General features: G+C 37.6%; 3 protein-coding genes and 1 non-coding gene across 4 annotated transcripts in view; 2 read left to right on the top strand and 2 right to left on the bottom strand.

Moving 5' to 3' along the window:
- Nucleotides 1-1,217: 1,217 nt before the first annotated feature.
- On the top strand, nucleotides 1,218-1,290 carry trnat-ugu (transfer RNA threonine (anticodon UGU)). Its single transcript has one exon. It is a non-coding gene; the product is annotated as a tRNA-Thr (tRNA).
- A 974-nt stretch (nucleotides 1,291-2,264) lies between these two features.
- LOC107706069 (meckelin-like) lies at nucleotides 2,265-11,621 on the bottom strand. The gene is made up of 28 exons (XM_016509648.1): nucleotides 11,359-11,621; nucleotides 10,963-11,051; nucleotides 10,772-10,862; nucleotides 10,534-10,633; nucleotides 10,369-10,438; nucleotides 10,178-10,249; nucleotides 10,017-10,079; nucleotides 9,766-9,920; nucleotides 8,543-8,651; nucleotides 8,375-8,461; nucleotides 7,749-7,814; nucleotides 7,456-7,612; nucleotides 7,245-7,368; nucleotides 7,060-7,165; nucleotides 6,831-6,887; nucleotides 6,659-6,757; nucleotides 6,486-6,584; nucleotides 5,832-5,918; nucleotides 5,635-5,734; nucleotides 5,138-5,277; nucleotides 4,121-4,261; nucleotides 3,945-4,025; nucleotides 3,676-3,792; nucleotides 3,483-3,599; nucleotides 3,058-3,162; nucleotides 2,860-2,962; nucleotides 2,635-2,777; nucleotides 2,265-2,552 (listed from the first exon to the last, which is right to left on the bottom strand). Exons 1-28 carry the CDS (start codon nucleotides 11,549-11,551, stop codon nucleotides 2,472-2,474), a joined length of 2,952 nt encoding a protein of 983 aa, XP_016365134.1. The 5' UTR covers nucleotides 11,552-11,621; the 3' UTR covers nucleotides 2,265-2,471.
- Nucleotides 11,622-11,989: 368 nt separating this feature from the next.
- On the top strand, nucleotides 11,990-14,128 carry LOC107706078 (RNA-binding protein 12B-like). The gene is made up of 2 exons (XM_016509659.1): nucleotides 11,990-12,089; nucleotides 12,284-14,128. The coding sequence occupies exon 2, from the start codon at nucleotides 12,314-12,316 to the stop codon at nucleotides 13,868-13,870; it is 1,557 nt and encodes a 518-aa protein (XP_016365145.1). The 5' UTR covers nucleotides 11,990-12,089; nucleotides 12,284-12,313; the 3' UTR covers nucleotides 13,871-14,128.
- Nucleotides 14,129-15,238: 1,110 nt separating this feature from the next.
- LOC107706089 (uncharacterized) overlaps nucleotides 15,239-21,917 on the bottom strand; it is a 10,979-nt gene continuing 4,300 nt past the window's right edge. Inside the window, exons 5-12 of the mRNA XM_016509670.1 lie at nucleotides 20,334-20,473; nucleotides 20,084-20,209; nucleotides 19,948-19,993; nucleotides 17,510-17,584; nucleotides 17,008-17,402; nucleotides 16,797-16,901; nucleotides 15,997-16,087; nucleotides 15,239-15,592 (exon numbers count right to left, since the gene is read on the bottom strand). Of these exons, the coding sequence (XP_016365156.1) occupies nucleotides 15,570-15,592; nucleotides 15,997-16,087; nucleotides 16,797-16,901; nucleotides 17,008-17,402; nucleotides 17,510-17,584; nucleotides 19,948-19,993; nucleotides 20,084-20,209; nucleotides 20,334-20,473 (1,001 nt within the window). The 3' untranslated portion in view covers nucleotides 15,239-15,569. The remainder of the gene's footprint in view (nucleotides 15,593-15,996; nucleotides 16,088-16,796; nucleotides 16,902-17,007; nucleotides 17,403-17,509; nucleotides 17,585-19,947; nucleotides 19,994-20,083; nucleotides 20,210-20,333; nucleotides 20,474-21,917) is intronic.

Genomic DNA, 21,917 nt, shown 5'->3' on the forward strand with positions numbered 1-21,917 from the left:
CAGGAGGTTTTGGAGCACTTTATGCTTCCATCTGCTGACAAGCTTTATGGAGATGCTGATTTCCTTTTCCAGCAGGACTTAGCACCTGCCCACAGTGCCAAAACCACTTCCAAGTGGTTTGCTGACCATGATATTACTGTGCTTGATTGGCCAGCCAACATGCCTGACCTGAACCCCATATGGAATCTATGGGATATTTTCAAGAGAAAGATGAGAAACAGTCGATCCAACAATACAGAAGAGCTGAAGGCTCAATAGTGCCCTCAGCAGTGCACAGGCTGATCGCTTCCATGCCACACCTCACTGATGCTGGAATTTGTGCTGAAGGAGCCCCGACCAAGTATTGAGTGCATAAATGAACATACTTTAAAGAACTTGAACGTTTCTGTTTTGCAAATCCTTTTTTGATTGATCTTAGGAAATATTCATATATTTTGAGATACTGGATTTTTGACTTTCATGAGCTGTAAGCTCTAATCATTAAAATTAAAACAAAAAAACGTTTGAAATGTTGTACTTTACATGTAATGAATCTAGAATATATGAAAGTTTCACTTTTTGAAATAGGTTACAAAAAAACCTCACGATATTGTAATGTTTTGAGATGCACCTGTAGATCTGATAATTGTTCAACACTACAAAAGACACCAAGGTCTTCAGACTATGTGCAGAACTTCACCCTACATGTGAGTGCAAACAAGTGCTGCAACTTTCTGATCTGATATTTCAAGCACTTCACAGAATATAGGCAACACTGTTTTGGATAAATTTTGTTTTCATTTTGTTTCATTGCATTGATTTACATCTGTGTATCGGTGTGTGTTTACTCTTATTAGGAAACATGTAGGTGAAATCTAATATAAGGTAAAGGCACATTATTACTTAAACTTTCACTTTTTAAATATCCAGCTAGTTTTAAAAAGAATATAAAAAAACCATAGGCATATAGGAAAAAATGAAAACATTGACGTGGAAAAAAGCCACATCTGTTGCAATTTTTTTTGTCAATCTGGATAGCACAATTATAACACTTGGATTGGATAAACAATGAAGTTATGCAGACAGAAGAATGTCATTTGTGACACATGAATCACATGTTTGTCATTCCTCCTAAATTTCAAACAATCAAAGCAACAGGGAAATGTTGGACACACCCTTTGAAGGGTTTTTCATATGTACTTTTCATATGGTAATGAGGATGATAATAAAACAGGTGAGGCTCCATAGCTCAGTGGTTAGAGCACTGGTCTTGTAAACCAGGGGTCGTGAGTTCAATCCTCGCTGAGGCCTAACAGACACTTTTGAGTAGTAATCAAAAAAAGTTTACAGATATAAATGACTAGTGGTACAATAGAAGAGAACGGAGCAAGTCTGGTATGAAGTGTTCAACTGGGAGTAAACAAAAAATGAAAGCTAAGACACATCACAGATGTTCAACGATCCTGAAAGAAGTCAAATATTACCCCAATTTTACAGTCTCTGCACTGGCTACCTATTAAATTCCGTATCAGTTACAAAATATTATTATACCTATAAGGCCCTTAATGGGTTAGCTCCTGCGTACCTCATGAAAAGCGCTATACAAATAAACTTTAATTGAATTGAAAATGTAGCAAAACAGACACAAGATTGGTTGCAACCAAACAAAGAAATTACTAATTATTGTCCAATCTGGTGAGACAGTGTAAAAGATGTAAAACAAAATATTAAGCAGCACAACTGTTTTCAACATTGATAATAATAAGAAATGATTCTTGAGCACCAAATCAGCATATTAGAATGAATAGTCAATTTTTTTGACTTTGTAAACTTTAATCAAAATATCATAACTTGCTCCTCTTGTGATATGATTGACTTGATATCTGTGATGTACGTATGCATGACTGTCCTGCATAGGTGCTCACATGACTAGTGTTCCCTTCCGGTATGCCAGATACACCCCTTACAGATGCAGAAAGATTGTCAGTACCTTTCATATGGTAATAAGGGCAGCACAAGAACAGGTGAGGCTCCATAGCTCAGTGCTTAGAGCACTGGTCTTGTAAAACTGGGGTCGTGAGTTCAATGCTTGCTGGGGCCTGTGAACTAATTTTGAACTAGTATCAAAAACATTTGCAGACATACATTACTTCCAAGAAATCCACGTATACAGAACTGACATGAGGAACACTTACGAGCCATCACTTGTGTGCTCTGAAGAACTTCTAAAAAACTTGAAGCAAACAATTATGCCTATATGTAGAATCAAATGTACTCACGAAATGCATCATAAAAACCAAGAACAGATTTAATTGTTCAAAAATATTTCAATATCAAAACATTTATACATCAAATCCTGAACTGTCTTGGCATAGAAAGTACAAAAATACTGCACAAATAATAACTTTATACAAAAATCTGAAGGCTGCCATGCCATAAATCAGAATAAACACCATTAAGACAACAGAAAGCAGATAGATTAAGCAGAGAAACTAGATGAGAAATCGTTTGTCAACCAGAGTTTTGCTTGCTAGGTTCCTGCGGCCCATTCCATTTCGGATTAATCTGAAGACCTGAAGGAGAGAACAATAAAACTTCATCTTAAACATCAACTCTAGAGCGTCGAATTAAACCAGTCCATTCACATATACTAACCAGCTGCTGGAGGTATGTTAACACAGCTGCGAGAATGAAGTTCTGACTGCCCAGATCCACCACACAGAAAAAGAGGGTGTCAAAGATCAACAGAACAGCCTCATTACCATAAAAGAAGACATCAGCGAATGAGTGAGAATCATCTGAGAAGATAAACACAAAAAAACGCAACCACTCAATCACTCAAAACACTAATGATTTTATGAGATTTGCAGTGTTTTTTACCATTATAGAAGATGCTTTTATCCAGTGGCTCTATAAACTCCATACCGATAAGTCTCTCAAATAGCAGCTTATCTTTCACAATGTAATCCATCTCACGATGAGCCTTAGAAAACAACAGAATGAGCAAATAAAAAAACACAAACCAACCATAGTAAACTACTGGAAAAATCACAAGCATCAATGAAATGAAATTCTCACATGATCAATGACAGAGCCCAGGAATCGGTTCATAGTATGGTAAGCTTTTGTGCTCTGCTCACATGGATTGGCTGAAGCATCCACCAACCTTGAGGGCCCACTTCTCTGTAGGGGTAGAGACATTTTTAGCCACCTTTACCAAGAGTGATTTGTGTGGGAGATCACTTTGCTATACCTTGGGAAAAAATTGACTTCAAGAAGTAAGCAAAATGTGACAAAAACAGGAATCATGGCAAAAGGTAAAAATGATTCATTAAAACAAGTAAATTGTTTTTCTAAAAATGGAAAAAGTTTTCTTGTATGTAATAAAATTTCTTAATATAAAATATTCTTTATCGTTATTTGCTTTGTTAAAAAACAATGAAAGCCTATGGTATGTCCTCTTTTAGATAAGTAAATATAAGTGTTTATGTTTGTGTTTATACCCTATTGATTGGCTCAATTATCCGGTCATATTTTACTCGCAGGCGGTTGGTTATTGAAATCTGAAATGTCTGAGTGTCTGAGTTTGGCAAAAGTCCCCTTTGGCCACACAGATTCTCCTAAAATGCATAAAAATAAAATGGGTTCTACATTCAAACTTTTATTATTAAATGTAAGACTCAAAATTCATCCTACCGCTTCCCTCTTCAGGTTTGTATTCATTTCATCCATGTTAGTGTCAGCATGACCATGAACAGAACGTCCATGAATGTAGTAGCCAAAACAACGATGAGACAGCAGCAGCACTGAGATCTACCAGACACATACACATACATACAAAAGAAGAAAAGACAAAAATCAAGCAACATTAAGCCATTACATACTGTGTTACGGTCTAAAATTGTACACTTATTGTCTATGAATTATAGTCTATTTGCAAAGAAGATTTCTAACCTAATACTTACATTGCTGATTGAGCACAGATCCACAAACTGGCGAATCTTGTCTTCAACAAAGCGTTCATGGAATACTGTGAAGAATATCATCTAAGGTAAAATGACACAAAAAGGAACATGTGAAACAGCACAGGTGACACAAACATAGAGACAGGCTGCTTGTTTTGAAGTATACATGTTCTCACCTGTATTAAGCCAATGCAGAGCCACATTGCAGAAGTCACACCGTAGCGGAGTATGAGGCTGTATGGTGGTGTGTATGCCTCAGGAGACCGACGCAGGTCGGATGAGGGGTCTCTTAAAGCCAAATTTGAGAAGCCCACCACCTGCAAGCACAATATTCGACATTTGTTAAAGGAGACCTATTATGCTCCTTTTACAATATTCATATAAATTTTAGGAGTCCACAGAATGTGTCTGTGAAGTTTCAGCTCTAAATAGCCCATAGATCATTTATTATATCCTTTTGAAAATGCCTATTTTGAGCGCAAGCAGAAACAGGCTGTTTTCGTGCAAATGAGCTGCTCCCCACCCCCTTTTCCAGAATAGGACTGTGCCTTTACAGCTCATATCTCAGATAGTCTGCTACAAAAAAGTTTTGTTTTGTTTTTCCATGTCTATCACACTGAAGTCATGCCTTTTAAAGCCATATCAGTTTAAACATCTGATATAGGCCTACGGTTTTCTGAGCGCACACATCCGAAGCACGTGCACAGAAAGCGAATGTCACATGGCATGTGAGTACTAAACTAACTTCTCTTTAATGTCTTATTGCGTTTAAACTGCCATATACACACGAGAAAATCATTCAGTTATGTCTGTGAAGGTAAACAGCTGGGAAATGTCATCAGTGCAGCCAAACACAGAACAGTTAGCATGGCGGTATGGCATGGTACACTGTTGTCTCTTGTGAAAACACAATGGCTGCGCTGTGGGTGGAAACGGCTCGTTTTTTCACAAGCTTGCAGAGAAAGGCTTACAAAACACAATTACTGGGTTGTTCTTTTTTAGGTTTTCTGGGTTGGTAGATTATAGCATTTAAACAGGTCAAAAGTCAGATTTTCATGATATGACACCTTTAATACAGTCCGTATTAACACGATAGTATGCTCTTTAAGTGGCTCTTTAAGTATTTTGGAAATAGGTTTTGAGGCAAACTGTAGATGTTTTGGGACAGAACTATAGAGTGTTGTTGGCCTCACCTCCAGAAAGAAAAGCACAGCAATGACCTGAAATGTGGGGTTGATCTTGCGAATGGTCTGAATCTCATTCCACTCATTGGCCACAAAATATGTTCTCCAGATACTGACAGAAGATGCTTGACTTTTTGCTTCGCCAGAACCTGAGCACATTACAACATAATTATAGAATATACAGTATCTCACAGAAGTGAGTACACCCCTCACATTTTTGTAAATATTTTATTATATCTTTTCATGTGACAACACTGAAGAAATGACACTTTGCTACAATGTAAAGTAGTGAGTGTACAGCTTGTATAACAGTGTAAATTTGCTGTCCCCTCAAAATAACTCAACACACAGCCATTAATGTCTAAACCATGAGGGGAGTACTCACTTCTGTGAGATACTGTATATGTGTTATTAAAAAAATTCAAAAATGGATTAAAAGTGTAGAGTTTGTATAGGTATTATGAAACATGCATTTGAGAAGCACATTAGAGAAACACTGTAATTACCCTCCACATGTTTACTGGCTTTACCACGAGGTCTTTCCCAGTCTATGAAGAAAATATCCACAGACAGCTGAACAAAGAGCTTATGAAGAAATTGTACAGTCTGTAACAGAAAATAAAGTTGGGTTAAAGAAGGGAAAAGACAGACATATACTTAAGCAACCTGTAGCGTATAAGCTAATATTCATATTTGTACTCACCTTCAAAGCAAAGGCACAGCCAACATAAACAACAAAGCGCTCCTCCTGAGCTGGTAATGGCAGCAAAACAGACACAAATAGCTGGGCCTGGAGATATACAAAAGGTATTTTCTTTATAGGTTTTAATTTCTGTTTTAAGGTGTGTTCACATCGGTGAACGAATAAGATTCATGCTTTTGTTCACATGACCAGAGCTACAGCTATTATATAAAACTATGACTTGATGGCACACACAAACAGAGTATAAACAGTTTGATAACATGTAAATACTGTTTGACTTCCTTTCTGTGACAAGTGGGTGTCAGAAACGCAATGTTGCACAGCGCTTGTCTTGATGTGAACAGGCCTTTAGACCTAAAGAGCTCCATCAAAAAAATAAAGGGTCTGTATAGACTGCACATCCTAGCAAATAAATCTCATTTGACAGGACAGTGGAAGAAATTCACAGAAACACAGATACTAAACTGATGTCTGATGAGTGGGTGAGACTACATTTAACAACAGAAAAAGTGATAGACTTGCCTCCACTGTCTTGAAAATATTGAGAGGAAAAGCAAAAGAAAGAAAAAGGAAAAAAAAAAGAGACTCATGTGAGGCTAAATCATATTCATAATAGACTAGACATTGCCACTCACAGACATGATGAATGCAAACCTTAAAGAATATGAGCCAGTAGAGGCCTGTTCCAACTGTGATGATGAAGAAAACATTTGCCAGGTCACCAGCATAGAACACCAGAAACTTCATAATGGTCTGAAACAGAAATTACATTATTATGCATCTGGGTTGTGAATTGTTTATAATCATCTCTGAATGTGAGCCTTCACCTGCAGGTCAATGAGAGGAGATGCGATTCTTCTTTTCCAGCTTGCTGTCTTCAATAAAGAGTGGACAACAGCCACCCCACCCAGCACACCAAGAGCAATCTGGATATGAATCCACATATGAATAAGCTCACCAACATAAAACAGAAAACTGATTTTCGTTGTTCATACTCACATCAGTTTTGACCCGAGCTTCTTCCTGGTCCATCGTATACTCAAGAGAGAATGACACCTGTAGATATGTACAAAAAAACAGAAATTAACCTGTTTGGCTGATCACATAAACACTTTAAAATGTGTAAAATATTTAGCATTTATTACATTTACACTGCATCATGCATCCTATCTGTCAAAAGAATAAAAGATTTTTTGATTAATTGCATTAACATATGCTGGAGACATACTGTAACAGTCTGTGTGGTGGGGTCAGTGACAGGTATATCTGAGTAAGTCACAGTCATCAGAGGGGGGTACACCTGTCCCTTCTGTGTATTCGGCACCAGCTGAAACCTGTTCAGTGCAGGACATCAAGCTTAGTGTGATCTCCCACTATGTGTGCTTTATGTGTTTGTGAGTGTGTAGTACTTACCCAATCTTAATGTTAGAGGCCACACGTATGACCCCAGGTGAAGAACTCAAAGAGTTTTGCCTTCCACTCAACGTGTCCACAAGCATCAGCCTTCGGGTCAGTAACCAGTTATTCATGTTAGATCCTGACACAAGAGAAGTCAGCATGGTGATAAAGCAGCAAGGCCATGATATGGAAGTGTTGGATCAAAAAATGTGTTTGTATGTTGTACCCTCATTAGTGAACTGCCCGTTAAACTGCTGGTTGATATTTAGGAGAGGCACTGCAAGAAGATGCTTGTCCTCCTGTGGCTTCTGAATGACCAGGAACACGTCATAGAACACAGGCTCTGGATACCCATTCAAAAGCTCTGACACAGAGAGAACACACTAAGAAAAGAAAAAAACTTTAACATATATCCACATATTCAGCTGAAAATAAAAACATGTATATTGACCAAACGGAGAAACATATTGCTAAATATGGAACACATATGGACAACAACAGAAGATAAGTCAGACTCACACTCTGCTTGTAGGCTGTCCCAAACGTGAAAGCAGACTGTTGTCTGGTAAGGGTGTCTGGACAGAGCTATAGAGGATTTAATTAAGCATATTTGCACATTAGTAAAAATTTTACTAATTCTGAAAAGAAAAAAAAAAAACCTTCAGAAAATCTTCAATATTTTTTTTAGGAATGTCATTGTATGATAGGTTAAGCCAAAGACTTGCCAATCAACTCAATGAAAAACACCTCAAATAAACAATCGTATCAACTGACTTGACGGGAGTTTAGCTCTGCATCACATTTTAATGTCATGTGTATTTTAAATAGTTTTAAAGAAAATATTTTTAACCTTATTTTTAAGTTAGAAAACAATAAAATAGTTGAGAATAATTTTATTCTTAAGAAGAATTAGTATTTGCGACGACAGCATAGTAGGCAGTGTGTCGACATATAACGCCGTTCGAATCCCGGCTCGAGGACCTTTCCTAATCCCACCCCCTTCTCTCTCTCCCAATTTGCTTCCTGTCTAATCTACACTATTCTATCTTAATAAAGGTAAAACGGCAAAAATAAATCTTAAAAAAAATAAAAAATAATTATTTGTGAATTTGACGATAGAAGAGAAATTGATCATGCCTGCCTACCTGGAGGTTTCCTCCACCGACGCTCTCCCATCTCAGAAACTCCCCACGCACTGAGTAAACAGCAGCCTGCAGCTCGATGTCAGTGTTCTGAAAGTGAGAGGAAGGTTTGTAAAAATTACTACATGCATGCTTATGCTTACAAGATGTTTAGATGTCAAAAGTGTTTACCTTTTGTGCCCCTTTAAAGCTGAATCCAACAGGAAGCGGCTCATTCTGTATAATCCGTGATGCCAACCCAAGCTGGTCTCCATAGTAGAGCCAAGGCAGATTTGCCCTCCTAGAGTCACAAATGAGAGTGAGGGTCTATGAGGGTCACAAATACAAGTAAACAGGATTCTTGCGCCCATTAGTTAAGAATTTAAATACTTTACAGAGACACAGACACTTCATAACAACATCATATAATATCAGATCAAATCAGGTCTGCCCATATCACTTCTGAGACAGGAAACAATTTATCTCGAACGAGTCACACTTAGGGCTGGGTATCGATTCAGATGTTCCAATTCGATTCGATTTCGATTTTCAAGCTCTCAATTCGATTCGATTTTCTATTCGATTTCGATTTTCAATTCGATATTCGATTTCAATTCTCGATTCGATTTGACTATATGAATGAATATAGATTTAATACAAATCCGTCACACTGTATTTAATAATATAACATTGCACATGACGGATCTCCTATGGTTATTTTAAATACCCTGGGGTTCCAATCTAGGGCCTCACTGCCCTTCTGATGAGAGGGATAAAGCACAATCAGCTGATCATTATGGCAAATAGACTTAAGATCTGCACTTACAGTGGTTTTCTATATTTCTATATTATCTTGTATCACAAGAAAGTTGTATCACTAGAAAGATGTATTTTAGAGCTGCTGTTAGTGGAAGTCATGTGACAGGGGTTGCCTGTAGGGCATGTACTTTTTTAACCAATGCCAAGTGTACAGTCATACAATGGCTATAGAGAGTCATATGTTAACCTGAAAAATGTATTGAAATAAGAATCACGAGAGTAACATATAGGGAGTCATATGATAATTTTTTTTTTTTTACAAATATAATAGGAGGCTTGTTTGCCACAATTAAAAAAAAAAGTCTTGATGTATGAAATATAACTGTGGATGACAGCTAGAGGTAAAAAATAAACTCACAGAATGATATATAAACAGAGCATTGAGACCAAAGATTTCAGATGTATAGCTGGACATCTCTGCTTTGTTGTTTGCCAATAAAGTCTAATTTTGACACCTGGAACCCCAGCTTTGAGAGACTTCTTTCTCAAGAGAGAAAAAATAGCGTGAGCCACAACACACTGAGCTAATTATACTATTTAAAGGGGTTCAATAGTAAACACTATAAAGTACTATATAGTAATTGTATGTGTGTTACCAGTAGGAGACGTCCTGGCTGCTGCCCTGAGCAGCTGTTGCTCTGTAGACTGTGTTGTAGAGGCCACAGGCATCATTGTTGATGGTGCTAAAGGAGTGCATGTTCATCACACACATGTTGCCCAGAGACTGACATGCTGTCCGGTTGGAGAACAACTACAGAGCAAGATGAACAAAACTTAAATATGTTCCAAAGCAAAGCCTGCCATGTAAAAATTTTAAACAAATGTGTGCATGTGTGTAGAAATTTACCAAACAGGCAGCTGCTGAAGAATACATGAAGTTTGAAAACCATGCCGATAGGACAGAGTTGGCCTGTGTAACACAAATACGTCACACTTTAAAACAACAAACCTCAGCACGCTAACAGAAGTACACAAACACAACTCATGAGGTTAACTTTGAATTCTTACCAGTTTGCTAAAGATGACATTTGGGACAACTGAGGTAGGTAGACCGTTTGAAGGGAAGCACATCCCACCTGCCTGTAAACAGAGCAACGCAATCATCACTATCAATGCATCACATAAACATATGCATACACTACCAGTCAAAAGTTTGGAATAAACATTTGCCCGCCAATGTAAATGTCTGAGATTCTCACCTGTATGTTTGAAGTACCGCAAACACAAGCCTGAGATGAGTTGATGAAGGAGTCCTCGCATCTTACACACCTAAGAATACACATGTCCAAATAAAATGAATCACTTTATGCGACGTGAAGATCAACATGAAAATCCAGTGGCATTGATAGAAACAGCAGAGTTACCTGTTGCCTGTTCTATCTGGGGCAGAAAAAGCGGGCTCTGTTGCATTACATGCTTCACATCGTGATTCATTTAATGGATTCCCATTCCCATCTCTCTCCACTGCCCAATACAGACATGCCATAAAATCATAAACAATTCTGTGAGTGCACAAACAATTTGAGTGCTTATTTCGGAGAAAACAACTGCCTACGTTTGAATCATATTTATTTATATACGACTGAAATGAAAAGCACTTACCCAGCACACTTCCCTTAGGACACTGACACTTGCCATTCTCCCCTACACTTCCAGAACAAGGGATACAGCCATAGCCATCCTGGGTGACCCCCTATGAATGAGAGTAATCATATAAATGTATGAAAGTATTAGTATTCTTAATTATTAATAATACAAGATCTTAAATTAGTCATTTAAATTTAATACAAAACCTGATTAGCATCAGGACACTGCTGGCACGTGATGGACGCCCCATTGCTGACCAGCACCCTGAAACCAGTCTGGCACTCACATGCCAGTCCTATATGACAGAAATACACATAAACATACAAGCTGGTTTACAATTAAGTGTATTATAAAAGTTCCGTGTTTATAATTACATCCATTTTAAACATTTATTTGTTTACTATGGTGCTATGTGCAGCTGCAAAGGCAGAATTTTATTAGCGCGGAAGCAGTTAATTCACTCTGAAGATACTCACTCTAGGTTAAATTAGCAATAAATATGACTATATATATCAGCAAATGACTGCTGTTTAGTGTACAACGTCTATCATCTACAGGTTAGGTTGGTCAAAACAAAGCAAACTAATCTGTGCTAAGCGTACCTGATTTGCTGCTGACTTGATTCGGCCCACATTTCACACAAGACAAGCTCGAAATATCAAAATAACTGTCCACACCACAATCCGAAGGCTGCTGAAAAGATACAGAGAACTGCTGGCAGAAAAAACCGTTTAGTTTGAACAGGAATATGATGGAGAAACTGCACACAAATGTTCTCAGCGTCCCCGTCGCCATGGTGCAGATGACGCGTGATGACGTACCAGTTCCTGTTCACGTTAGTGATGTTTCGTTCGTGAACGAATCGTTCTTTTTGAACGAATACTTCACTGAACGAGTTTCTTTTGAGTCTGAACCATAGACTGTAAAAAAACAGGTCTGAACGAGATAGAGAGATCTTCTCGTTCATGAACGAAATGACCTAACTGGTACATGTCGTTCGTGAACGAGTTGAATGAACTGCTACATCTCGCTCGTGAATGGAATGAAATGACTGAACTGGTACATATCTCGTTCGTGAACGAAATGAATGAGAGTGTACCTGGTCAGCCGGCTGAAAATGAACGAATCTCTTGAAAGAATCAAAATTTCTATCACTAGTTAACGCTCAGAGGGCGTGCAGAGGGCTTAAAAGTCTCTGCAAGAGGAAGTTGAGTGTTCCCCGCCGGACGCGCGAGCTGTGCTGTTTGCAGGTTACCGCGTGGTTTCCCTGACAAAAAAGTAGTGTGGGGAGAATTGTTTAGAGTGAGGTATTAGTTTCAGAGAAAAACGAACGGTAAGTAAGGCTCCGAGGACGCATTCTTTTCGATTGTTTAACTAGAAGTGGATTTCCTGAGGTGATTTTTGTCCTCTGAAAGTTTTAAACAAAGAGGAGAAAACAGTAGTTTCTACAGTGGATTTTTTTTTTTTAATGTTCCACTTAGATTTTAGAAACTGGTCTCAAAAGTTTGCTTTTTGCCTTTTTAACAGATCCCATTGGTTTGTAAGAAGAATCTAACCATGACAATAGTGGTTCTGCTTTTGCAAGGTTTAAACAAAGAGGCAGGATCTGAAGACATCCGAAGATTTTTCCATGGCTTGCACATACCTGAGGGTGGTGTTCATATCACCGGTGGCAAGATAGGTGAAGCTTTCATTATTTTTAAATCGGAGAGAGAAGGCCAACTAGCCATGCGCTACTCTGGAAAACTCCTCAGAGGCTCTTCTGTTTCATTACATATTAGCAGTCTGGCTGAACTCAAGAGAAAAATGGAGTCGAGATTAAAGAAATCAAAGTCCACAGCTGTGGAGACTAAAACAGTGCCATCATCCCCACCTGACACCAACAGAGCTCTTTTGCTTAGTCTAATGACTGCCATTCAAGGACTGCATTCAAATGAAAAAGTGGATCAATGCCAAGTGCCTGAAAATTTCAACCAAAATGTTCCAGAAACGGATAAATGGTCCTCAACTGACAACCAAACAATTACGGATGCTCAGCATAGTCTAACTCATGACATGGCACCTAAGGAGCAGAAAAGCAGAGGAGAAATCCTTAATTCCTGTAAGCCAGGCTACCTTCGGCTTTATGGATTTCCTGATTCTGTTCCCAAAGAAGAGATCTACCAGTTCCTACTGGGACTCCCAGTGTTGGAGGTCATCACAAAAGTTCGACTGCAACTGGGTTGGTGTTGTCTGGTGAAGCTGACCAGTTTCGCAGATGCTGAGGAGGGGCTGAAATACAGCCACAGAAAATTCAAAGAATACAATGTTGAGGTCAGACTTGCCCATGAGAAGATGTGGACAGATGCTGTGGAGCAGTCCAAAAATTGCATGCAAAACATCAAACCTCACACTTTCTCAGCGCAAAGGGAAGTTAACACCGAAAGAAATGCAATTAGAGGTTTCTCAACCAAAAGAAGTGCAGAGGAGTCACCCCCACCTGGATTTCCAAAAAAATACTGCAGAAACTTTCCATCTCCTCAAACAGAACTTTATGTTATTGTCAATAATCTTTCAAAGAATATAACCAAGACGGAGATCAAGGAGATTTTTGGCTGTCATGCAATCCCAAACTACAGAATAAAACATTTATTGAATAAGTGGGGAGAGAGGACAAGCACTGCGTTTATTACCTTTGAGCATGCAGAAGAATGTGCCTCAGCTCTGAACATGAATGGCACAACTGTTGGCTTAAAGAACATTGAAGTGTCACCCATTACTAAAGAAGAAATGTTTGCTATACTCAGCAGAAACAGATGTGCTAAAGTCTGGAGGCCACCACCTTATGGAAATACACATTTAGCCATGTCATGTGTATATGCTCGCAATTTTCCTGCAGATGTCAGGAAAGAAGAGGTGAGAGACTTTTTCATGCGCTTTAATGTCTGTGAAGATGTAATCGTATTGCTTGTGGACAGCCAGGGCAATGGTGTCGGTGAAGCCATCGTGCAGTTCGAATGTGAGGAAATCGCCAAACAGGCCCAGAGTCTCCATGGGAAGTATTTCATGGGAGCAAAAATTCTACTCGCTTGTATCACACGTCAACAGAGAGAGAAGATACTTGGTACATGGTGAACATCTGGAGAAGTGAAATGTTCTCAGCACCTTGAAACACCAGCAGTAGTGTTAACTCCCGGTGTAAAATGTAAAGGAGGACAACCAAATCATTTGAAGATCCAGCGTAAGCTTTACCATTAGCTCTGTGAGCTATATATATATAAAAACGTTTTCAAGCAATGTGCTCAAGCGATTATTATAGGTACAACAATTGAAGATGCCCTGTAAGGATTTTGAGTACCACATGGAAGGAGTGTACCTAAAAAATAAAAAAAAGACACACGTACAGTACAATGGTTGCTGAACTACAGTAGTCAACATTTGAAGTGGATCAAAGTTGTCCTAAGACGAGAACGGATATTGTTTTGGTTTTAGGACAACTTTGATGAAATGTTTTGATCCCATCAAATGTTGACTAGTGCATTAAGGTCTGCTACATGTGGATAAATAATACCCGTTTACTTTCACATTTATAATGCAATCTGAATTACATTATTTTGCAAATTTTTCCTTGGATGTAGCTGCTGAACATGCAGCTTACTGGCTTCAATTAAAAACATATCACATGTCTTGTCTTGCATATTAATATTTAGTTATTTCAGTTTAACTGTATATATTTTAAGTTTAACAGAAGGAATAAGTTACAAACTGGTCTTTTTTTTTTTTACTGTCTAATTGATTCAGTGTTTTGATTTGGCATCTGCATATGCATTCCTGTTTGTAAAAAACTAAAACGACCATTTTGAGTTGTTTCTGATGTCTTCGTGACCAGATCAATTTGTTTTTCATTTGACATGTATATTTGATGTTATATTGTAATTTAACTTAATAGAAATGTGACTTGCAATCTCAATTCAATTTCAGTCTCAAATTTTTCTGTCGGGAAAAAATAAGAAGTTTGCTTCCAAGATACATATCAAGAACTGTTTATGAAATCTGTATAATCAACTGCAGCACACCATTCCTTGTAATGAATAAAGCTATACTGAGAACGGTCAAGACCGAGGCAGAATAACGCTGCAATACGGTCATTGGTCATTTGTGCAGGTGGTACTGCACTACATCATGTGGACAAGTTGTTGGGAGTTGCCTACACGGAGTATTCAAGTAGAACCCCAAGTAAAATAAAATATTGAGCATGCTTCTTTTGATCAATATCCCTGTGCCTACCTCATCTCCAAGTGTAAGCAAGCTACGGATATAAGAAGGTCATTGGAGAGCCAATGAAGAGCCTAAATTGTACTGGAGAACAGTGAGCTTTATAAGACAATGCAGGTGCTAAAACTGATGGAGATGCTGTATTCAAACTATGGGACAACCTGATTGAAGCAAGGACATCTGAAGGATATAGAAACTTTACCCACAAATCATACAAAAGAAACCAGGTTCTGTAAGGAACTATGAATTTATTTTACACATGGCAACAGACCTTTAGAAACAAGCAGTCACATTGTTTGAGGATCTTACGGACTTCACTTAAAGACGGTTTAATCACTCACTAAAACTGTGTTGCTACAAACCTGTTTCTTTCATCAAAAGAGAAAGAAAAAAATTAAACATTTAAAATAATTCTACTCATGTATACACTGTAAAAACAAAGCAGCCTAAAAGTCAAGAAAAAAAAAAAGTTTGGTCAGGAACAAAGTCAAAAAAGCCATGTCAAAAACAGGCAAAGCAGGTTGCATCCAAGTCTTGGCCTCATCCATCAGATCAATGTTCAGTTGTAGAATCTTGATGGACCTGTCAAGGTAGAGCAGTCTGTGTGAAAACGAACTTTATGCATTATGCCAAATAATTTACCCATGGAACCCATGGAAACATCTGTGTTGCCCAGATATAATAAAGGCGATACCAAATGTTCCAAATGGCAGTTAGATATGCAAAGATTCTAAGTCAGGGGTGGGTGGCATAACCAAACTATGAGGATATGAGTCATTTTATATTACAGTAATGGTCATGATAATGGAAATTCCACACAAAAAATGTTTTATATTTTATATAACATGTAATAATGCCTATTTTTGGTGTTCCAGCAAAGGCAAATACTTTAACTTTACAAATGAGAGGTACTTATTTTATTTGGAACTCCGACTCAAAACTAGCAATAGTAGAGTCTGACACAAAAAAAGAAAAGTGTGCAATACCTGGCATGCCGCTGGAGAATCTGTCATTTGAGTTGTGTGGAAGACGCGAGGATGAGTAATTCATGGAGGGCAGAGGCTTCACACTGGGCACCTGAAAAACAATTCAAATTCAAAACGAAAACATGGCTGTTAAAAAAAGAAGAAGAAAAAAAAAAAAGTTTCTTTCAATAATTTGGACATACTGCTAAACATGACAGGTAGCTTGATCTTGTTATTCATTCTATACAGCGTGTTCTTTTGCCACTAATTTTCAGAAAGATTATAGATATTTATACAACCTTATTTTTTAGAAGTAACCCAGTGAAATTGGTTTGAGATCACTTAAGCCTTCAATGAAAACCTCATAATTTAAAAAGGAAATCAAGCATATTAAACAGTAACCACATCCTGTGTTAAGACATGTTTGCAGAAAACAAATCTGCAACCAGTTTCCTTGACTCCTTACGGTTTACACAAAACACAAATGTACTTCAGAAAAATCACCCAAACCTGAAGCTAAAATAGTTTTAAATTTGGACACTAGAAGTACTGACTAAATAGTTTTGTCTTTTAATGAATCTTACACATAACTACAGGTTAGTCATCTGTTTTTAATAACACAGCTTTCTGGAACAACTGATATTCTGCAGTCACTTATTTTCATATAGTGACCAGGATTGTGTTGCATTAAGAATTAATTGTATTTAAATAAACTTGAACTTGATTTGAGCTACTGAAAATGATTAAGAAATGCATTTGGATCAATAATAACAATAATAAAATGATAACAATAAATGTAGAGCATAAATGAGAGCCTTCACCGATGAAATGCTTCTGAGGCGATACTCCATCAGAACATCTGTGAGCTTCTGTGTGACCTTTAAGACAATCTGAGCATCGTCCTCGTTTTCAATACGGAAAGAGTCCTAATAATAAATCAGAAACACACACATTTTAATAACCCCAAATGGCTGATAATGTAAATGCATGAAGTGCTTCCACAAGCACTGAACATCTAAAAGAGAATAGTACCAGGTATTTGAGCAGTGTTGCCGGGAGGCTATTGTTCTCCGGGCCTTTAGGGCCATGTCCCATCAATCTGTCGCCGCTGCTGTTCATCGGCATGTCATTAGGGAAAGGTCTGCCCCTGCCCTCATTACGCTGACCAGGCCCAAAGCCATCTGGGCCCATGCGCATGGGTCCATCATCAGGGAAATGCTGCATGTCATCTGTTTCCATCATCCCCCTGTCTGGTCCAGGCATGCCGTTACCATAGCGACCTGGGCTAGTGAAGTCTCCCATATCAGAATAACCTCTCCTCATGGGGGGTTCATCCATACCCCCACGCCTGCCAGGGGGGAAATCGGTCATCATGCCACCCCGGGGTGGGAAATCCCCCATGTACACTGGACCTCCATATGGACCACCTGAGGATGTGAAGAAAAAAAGTCAAGCAACTATACTCGACATTCCAAATCAAAGTTAGACAATTCACTTCTATTAACACAATCACATACATTGGTTAGACACTAACCTGGTTTTAACCCTCTTGGAGAAGGCCCAAGAAGACCAGCAGCTCCTGCAAATGCTGGATTGGGTTGTGCAGACTCTAAAAAAACAAAAACAAACATCAGGTAAGTATCTTGCTGCTTAGGGCTGAGCGATATGGCGATTTTTTTTTTCAGAACCATCGACTGATTCAGTATTTTTTACATTTAATTAGTCAACTTAATGTAACTAGATGGTTAATAATTTGAATCATGTTTTAGTTAAAGTTCTATATCAAGTGCAGCACACATGAAGTGCTCAACATGGTGTAAACGTAAAACAAATGACTTGTTAAATATCTTTGCAGAAAAGATGCAGGAAATATGAAATGCACGAAAAAGCAAATATTGTACAAACTTGTCTGAAACATACCCTATATGTTCAGAAATAACTAAACTTCCCAGTTGATAGGATGCTAGGAGGGAAGTGATACTGAGATTGTGCTAGAAGAGGTCAGAACAGATGTTATATCTTCCTAAATTAGACAATGAGCAAAAACCTGGGTAGATACAAACAAGAAATTAAATAACTGTTGTAATATCTGTTTATTACTACAAATTAAATTCCGTGCTTGAACACTGATTTGCTGCTTGACTACAAGTCCTCTATGGACACAAACATCCAAAAGATGTTTTAATAATTCACATTTTCAGTTGTCAAATGTGTGTGTGAATTTGGAGTATTGTTTAAAACCAGTGTTCGGCTTTTAATTGTAGAAATTTTGTTGGAAATGTTTATGATAAAGCCACCGAGAACAGGTATTAGCAAAATTTCTGATATATGCAGAAGGTCTGAGACAAGCTTGAAACTTTTGAGTTGCTTCAGGAACTTGAAGGTCAGGGTCACTAAACAGCCGTGGAATGCAGATGGGGAGGAATGGGAACAAATACCAGCTGGAGCCAGTTTGCTTTTGATTTAGCAGTCTAGCAGGGAATCTGCAGATTTTTAAGCTCAAATTTAAGACTTTTTAAAACCTATTTTAAGACCTGCACAAATAAAATTAATACCATATAAGCACAATGCCTATGGTAACATACTAAACTGTAAAAAGCATGATTTACAGTTCAGATACAGGTTTTCATAAAAACAAAAAAAGTTTTAAATTAATTACCATATTAAATAACATATACAGTGGGTACGGAAAGTATTCAGACCCCCTTAAATTTTTCACTCTTTGTTATATTGCAGCCATTTGCTAAAATCATTTAAGTTAATTTTTTTTCCTCATTAATGTACACTAGATACACCAGTTCACATTTACAACTCTGCGTGTTTGCAGCTTAAAAACATGGGATTATTCTCACATTTGTTTGAGCAAAAACAGCAGACAGGCTGATTGAGAATGCAAATTCATTCTCTGCCAGCAGGTGGAGCTTTTGGAATGGCAGAAATATAGCAGTTTCTCAAAGCAGCAGCACCTGACTTTGAAACTTGGAGCGCTCATATCGATTTAAATGAAATCCTAGCCTTTTGAAGTTTAATCGTCACATTCAGCCATATCAAATCTTGTCTTTCCGTCCCCAAAAATAAGACCTCTTGAAATCAAAATGAAGACTTTCTTGTACCATTTAAGATTTTATGTCCTTAAATTTGATACAACTAAATTTAAGACTTTAAGGACCCGTGGAAACCCTGTCTAGACTGGATAAATATGCACTAATAATATAACATTTATCTACTTAGTACCAGGGGATATGATTAGCAAAGATGAGGACTGAACATAAAGACTTCTTGCTAATTGTATGCACTCTTTTGACATTTACAGTACGTGTGTGTGAGAAGTAAGAGTATGGGTCAGTCAATAAAGCAGTTATACCAGAGTAGGGTTTTAGCAACCAGCTTTGCTTCCATAAGATGATGTCTTGTAGAAGATTTTTATTAATCAAAATATGAATGAAAAGTATAATCAATGTGAATATAGCCATGTTTGTAATCTACCATTATGATCATGTTGTTTCTGTATGTAAGGAGGCCTACAAAAGTGTGTATTGTGCCTAATCAAGTTATTCTGCTATGAACATGTGTATGAGGAGGCCTGCAGAAAAGTAATCAAGTTATTCTACAATTATGATTAGATGTTTCCTGTGTTTAGGGAGGACTGCAGGAGAGTAAAATGTGTACATTGGATGGGGGTAGAAGGACTGTGTATGAAATATACTGAACACGAATTGAGGAAAAACTATATAAAGAGTGTGCAGACACAGACACAACAGAAATCTCTGAAGAATTTCTCAACTTCATTGTCTCTGATAATAAAGTCTATCTTCTGGCATCAAAACCTCAAGACTTCGAGAGTGATTTCTCACAGAAGCGGCAGAAGCCACCACAGTCTTTCCAAGTGAAACAGAATATTTAATGAGATGACAAGTTTTGACATTAGTGGGAGTAGACTGAATGGTGTATGACAGAAGACAACTGACTTACTCATAGCCTGAAACACCATAACCTCAAATGGCTCCTTTAGCACAGTCTGAAAGACAAAAAAAACAAAAAAAACAAGAACATATAATTAAAAAGTCCTAGCGTGAGATCTTTAGAGCACATCAGCATTTTGTCTTACCTTAATTTGACCTCTTCCCTCAGATTTCTCCACTTCAGTAGCAGTAGCTTTAATGGCTTTCCTGATGGCTGGATCTTTAAGTGCAGCCTCTTCCTCATGGGGAACCTTGTCTTTGTGGTTCTGCTTCTGTATTCCAAAAAATAAAAAAAAATAAAAAAACAACATAAGGAGGCTGTGTACTACATCAGAAGCATGGACAGAGATAATCTGTGATATCTATGTAGAAAAAAATTGATTGTGAAGATCATACCATGTATCTGAATCCGTGTTTCCAGCCAGTGATGTGAGCAGCCATTTCATTCTGCAGCCGCTGAACTTTACACAGTTTACACTGGTAATGGGGAGGAACCGACTTAGATGGGCTTCGATACTCCCATATGTACTGCAGGCCTACAAACACAAAGCACATGTATTCAAACATAAGATCATTAACTCAGTTTAAAGTTTAAAATATACACACGTGTATGTATATATATATATATATATATATATATATTTATTTATTAGGGGTTGCACGAGAAAGTCTTTAAACAAAAAGTTGATTTCTTATTTAAAAAATATTAGTTACTTGACTACTCGTGGTTCATGCTGTAAATGAAAAGACATGAAATAGTTCTTATCAATAAATGTTTAGTAATTCATAGCCTAATGCAACAATTACATAACATACGTAAATTGTCAAAACTCTATAATTATGACATTACATATTTTAAGTTTCATGTAACTGCCAGTATTTGCATCTGTAACAATCACAAAATTATTCGTATCTGTATTCGGATAAAACCAGGTGGAACTTCGTACAGTTACTTGATAAGACCGTTATGACTATCTTTTTTTTATCACTGAACAAATATGCTGTGTTAAACTAAAATTATTAATTTCTAAAAATGAATTTATCATACAAGCAGAGAGATGTCATGACAAACGTTTAGTGATCATTTGAACACGACTGAATTAATTCAAGGCGCACATTTTCATTACGCAGAATTCTTTAAGCGAGTCTTTTTTTTAACTTCACTAAACAAATGTGCGTGTAACCAGCAAAAGATAAAGTAGTAAACATGGCCTAGTAGAAAATGTATCTGTATCTTAGATGATTATTAGCCTACTATTGAGACAGCTGGTTTGGTTTTTGAGAGACTGAGACGCACAACGCGGCTGTTTGATTAGTGAGCGCGCTGTGTTTATTCCATTCATTCCATCATATCGTAGCCTAAGGGTTAAATCATTGCCTTTTAAATATACACAAATAATAGAACGTGTATGATGTATTATTTTAGTTGATATTACTCTTGCCAAGCTCTGATGAGAGATGCACAGAGAGGCAACAGCAATGTTTGATATGCGCTCTTTTCATTCATAAAGTTTACATTCATTCACTTCACACACTCATTATTGCGTGACTTTAGAGGTCTGTGTATAATATTGCGCTGATCCCCTGGCTCCTCCGTTATCTAGCAAACACCAGACTGTGCCAGCCTCAGCCAAATATTCAGGCAGAATTATTCCTTATCCGTTATTCGTTTTTGAAGCCATTATCCGTGCCATTCCAAAAAATGTTTGGCTTCGGCACACCCCTAATTATTACATTACATATTTTAATTTTACATGCAACATAGAGAAAGTCATAGAAAGTAACAGCTACACGCAATATTGTAATCCTAAAATTCACGTCGTACTTGCAAAACTCTGTGCATGCATTATGGTTAATGCATGCTCGAGTAGTTGATTGTTTCTGACAGCACCGACTAGTGGTTGAAGTAGTCGATCACTCTACTTAGTCTATGCAAGCCCTAATATGTATGTGTGTGTGTGTGTGTGTATATAATATATA

This window comes from Sinocyclocheilus rhinocerous, unplaced genomic scaffold, assembly GCF_001515625.1.
Source record: "Sinocyclocheilus rhinocerous isolate Xijiao unplaced genomic scaffold, SAMN03320098_v1.1 scaffold1333, whole genome shotgun sequence".
Classification (NCBI taxonomy): domain Eukaryota; kingdom Metazoa; phylum Chordata; class Actinopteri; order Cypriniformes; family Cyprinidae; genus Sinocyclocheilus; species Sinocyclocheilus rhinocerous.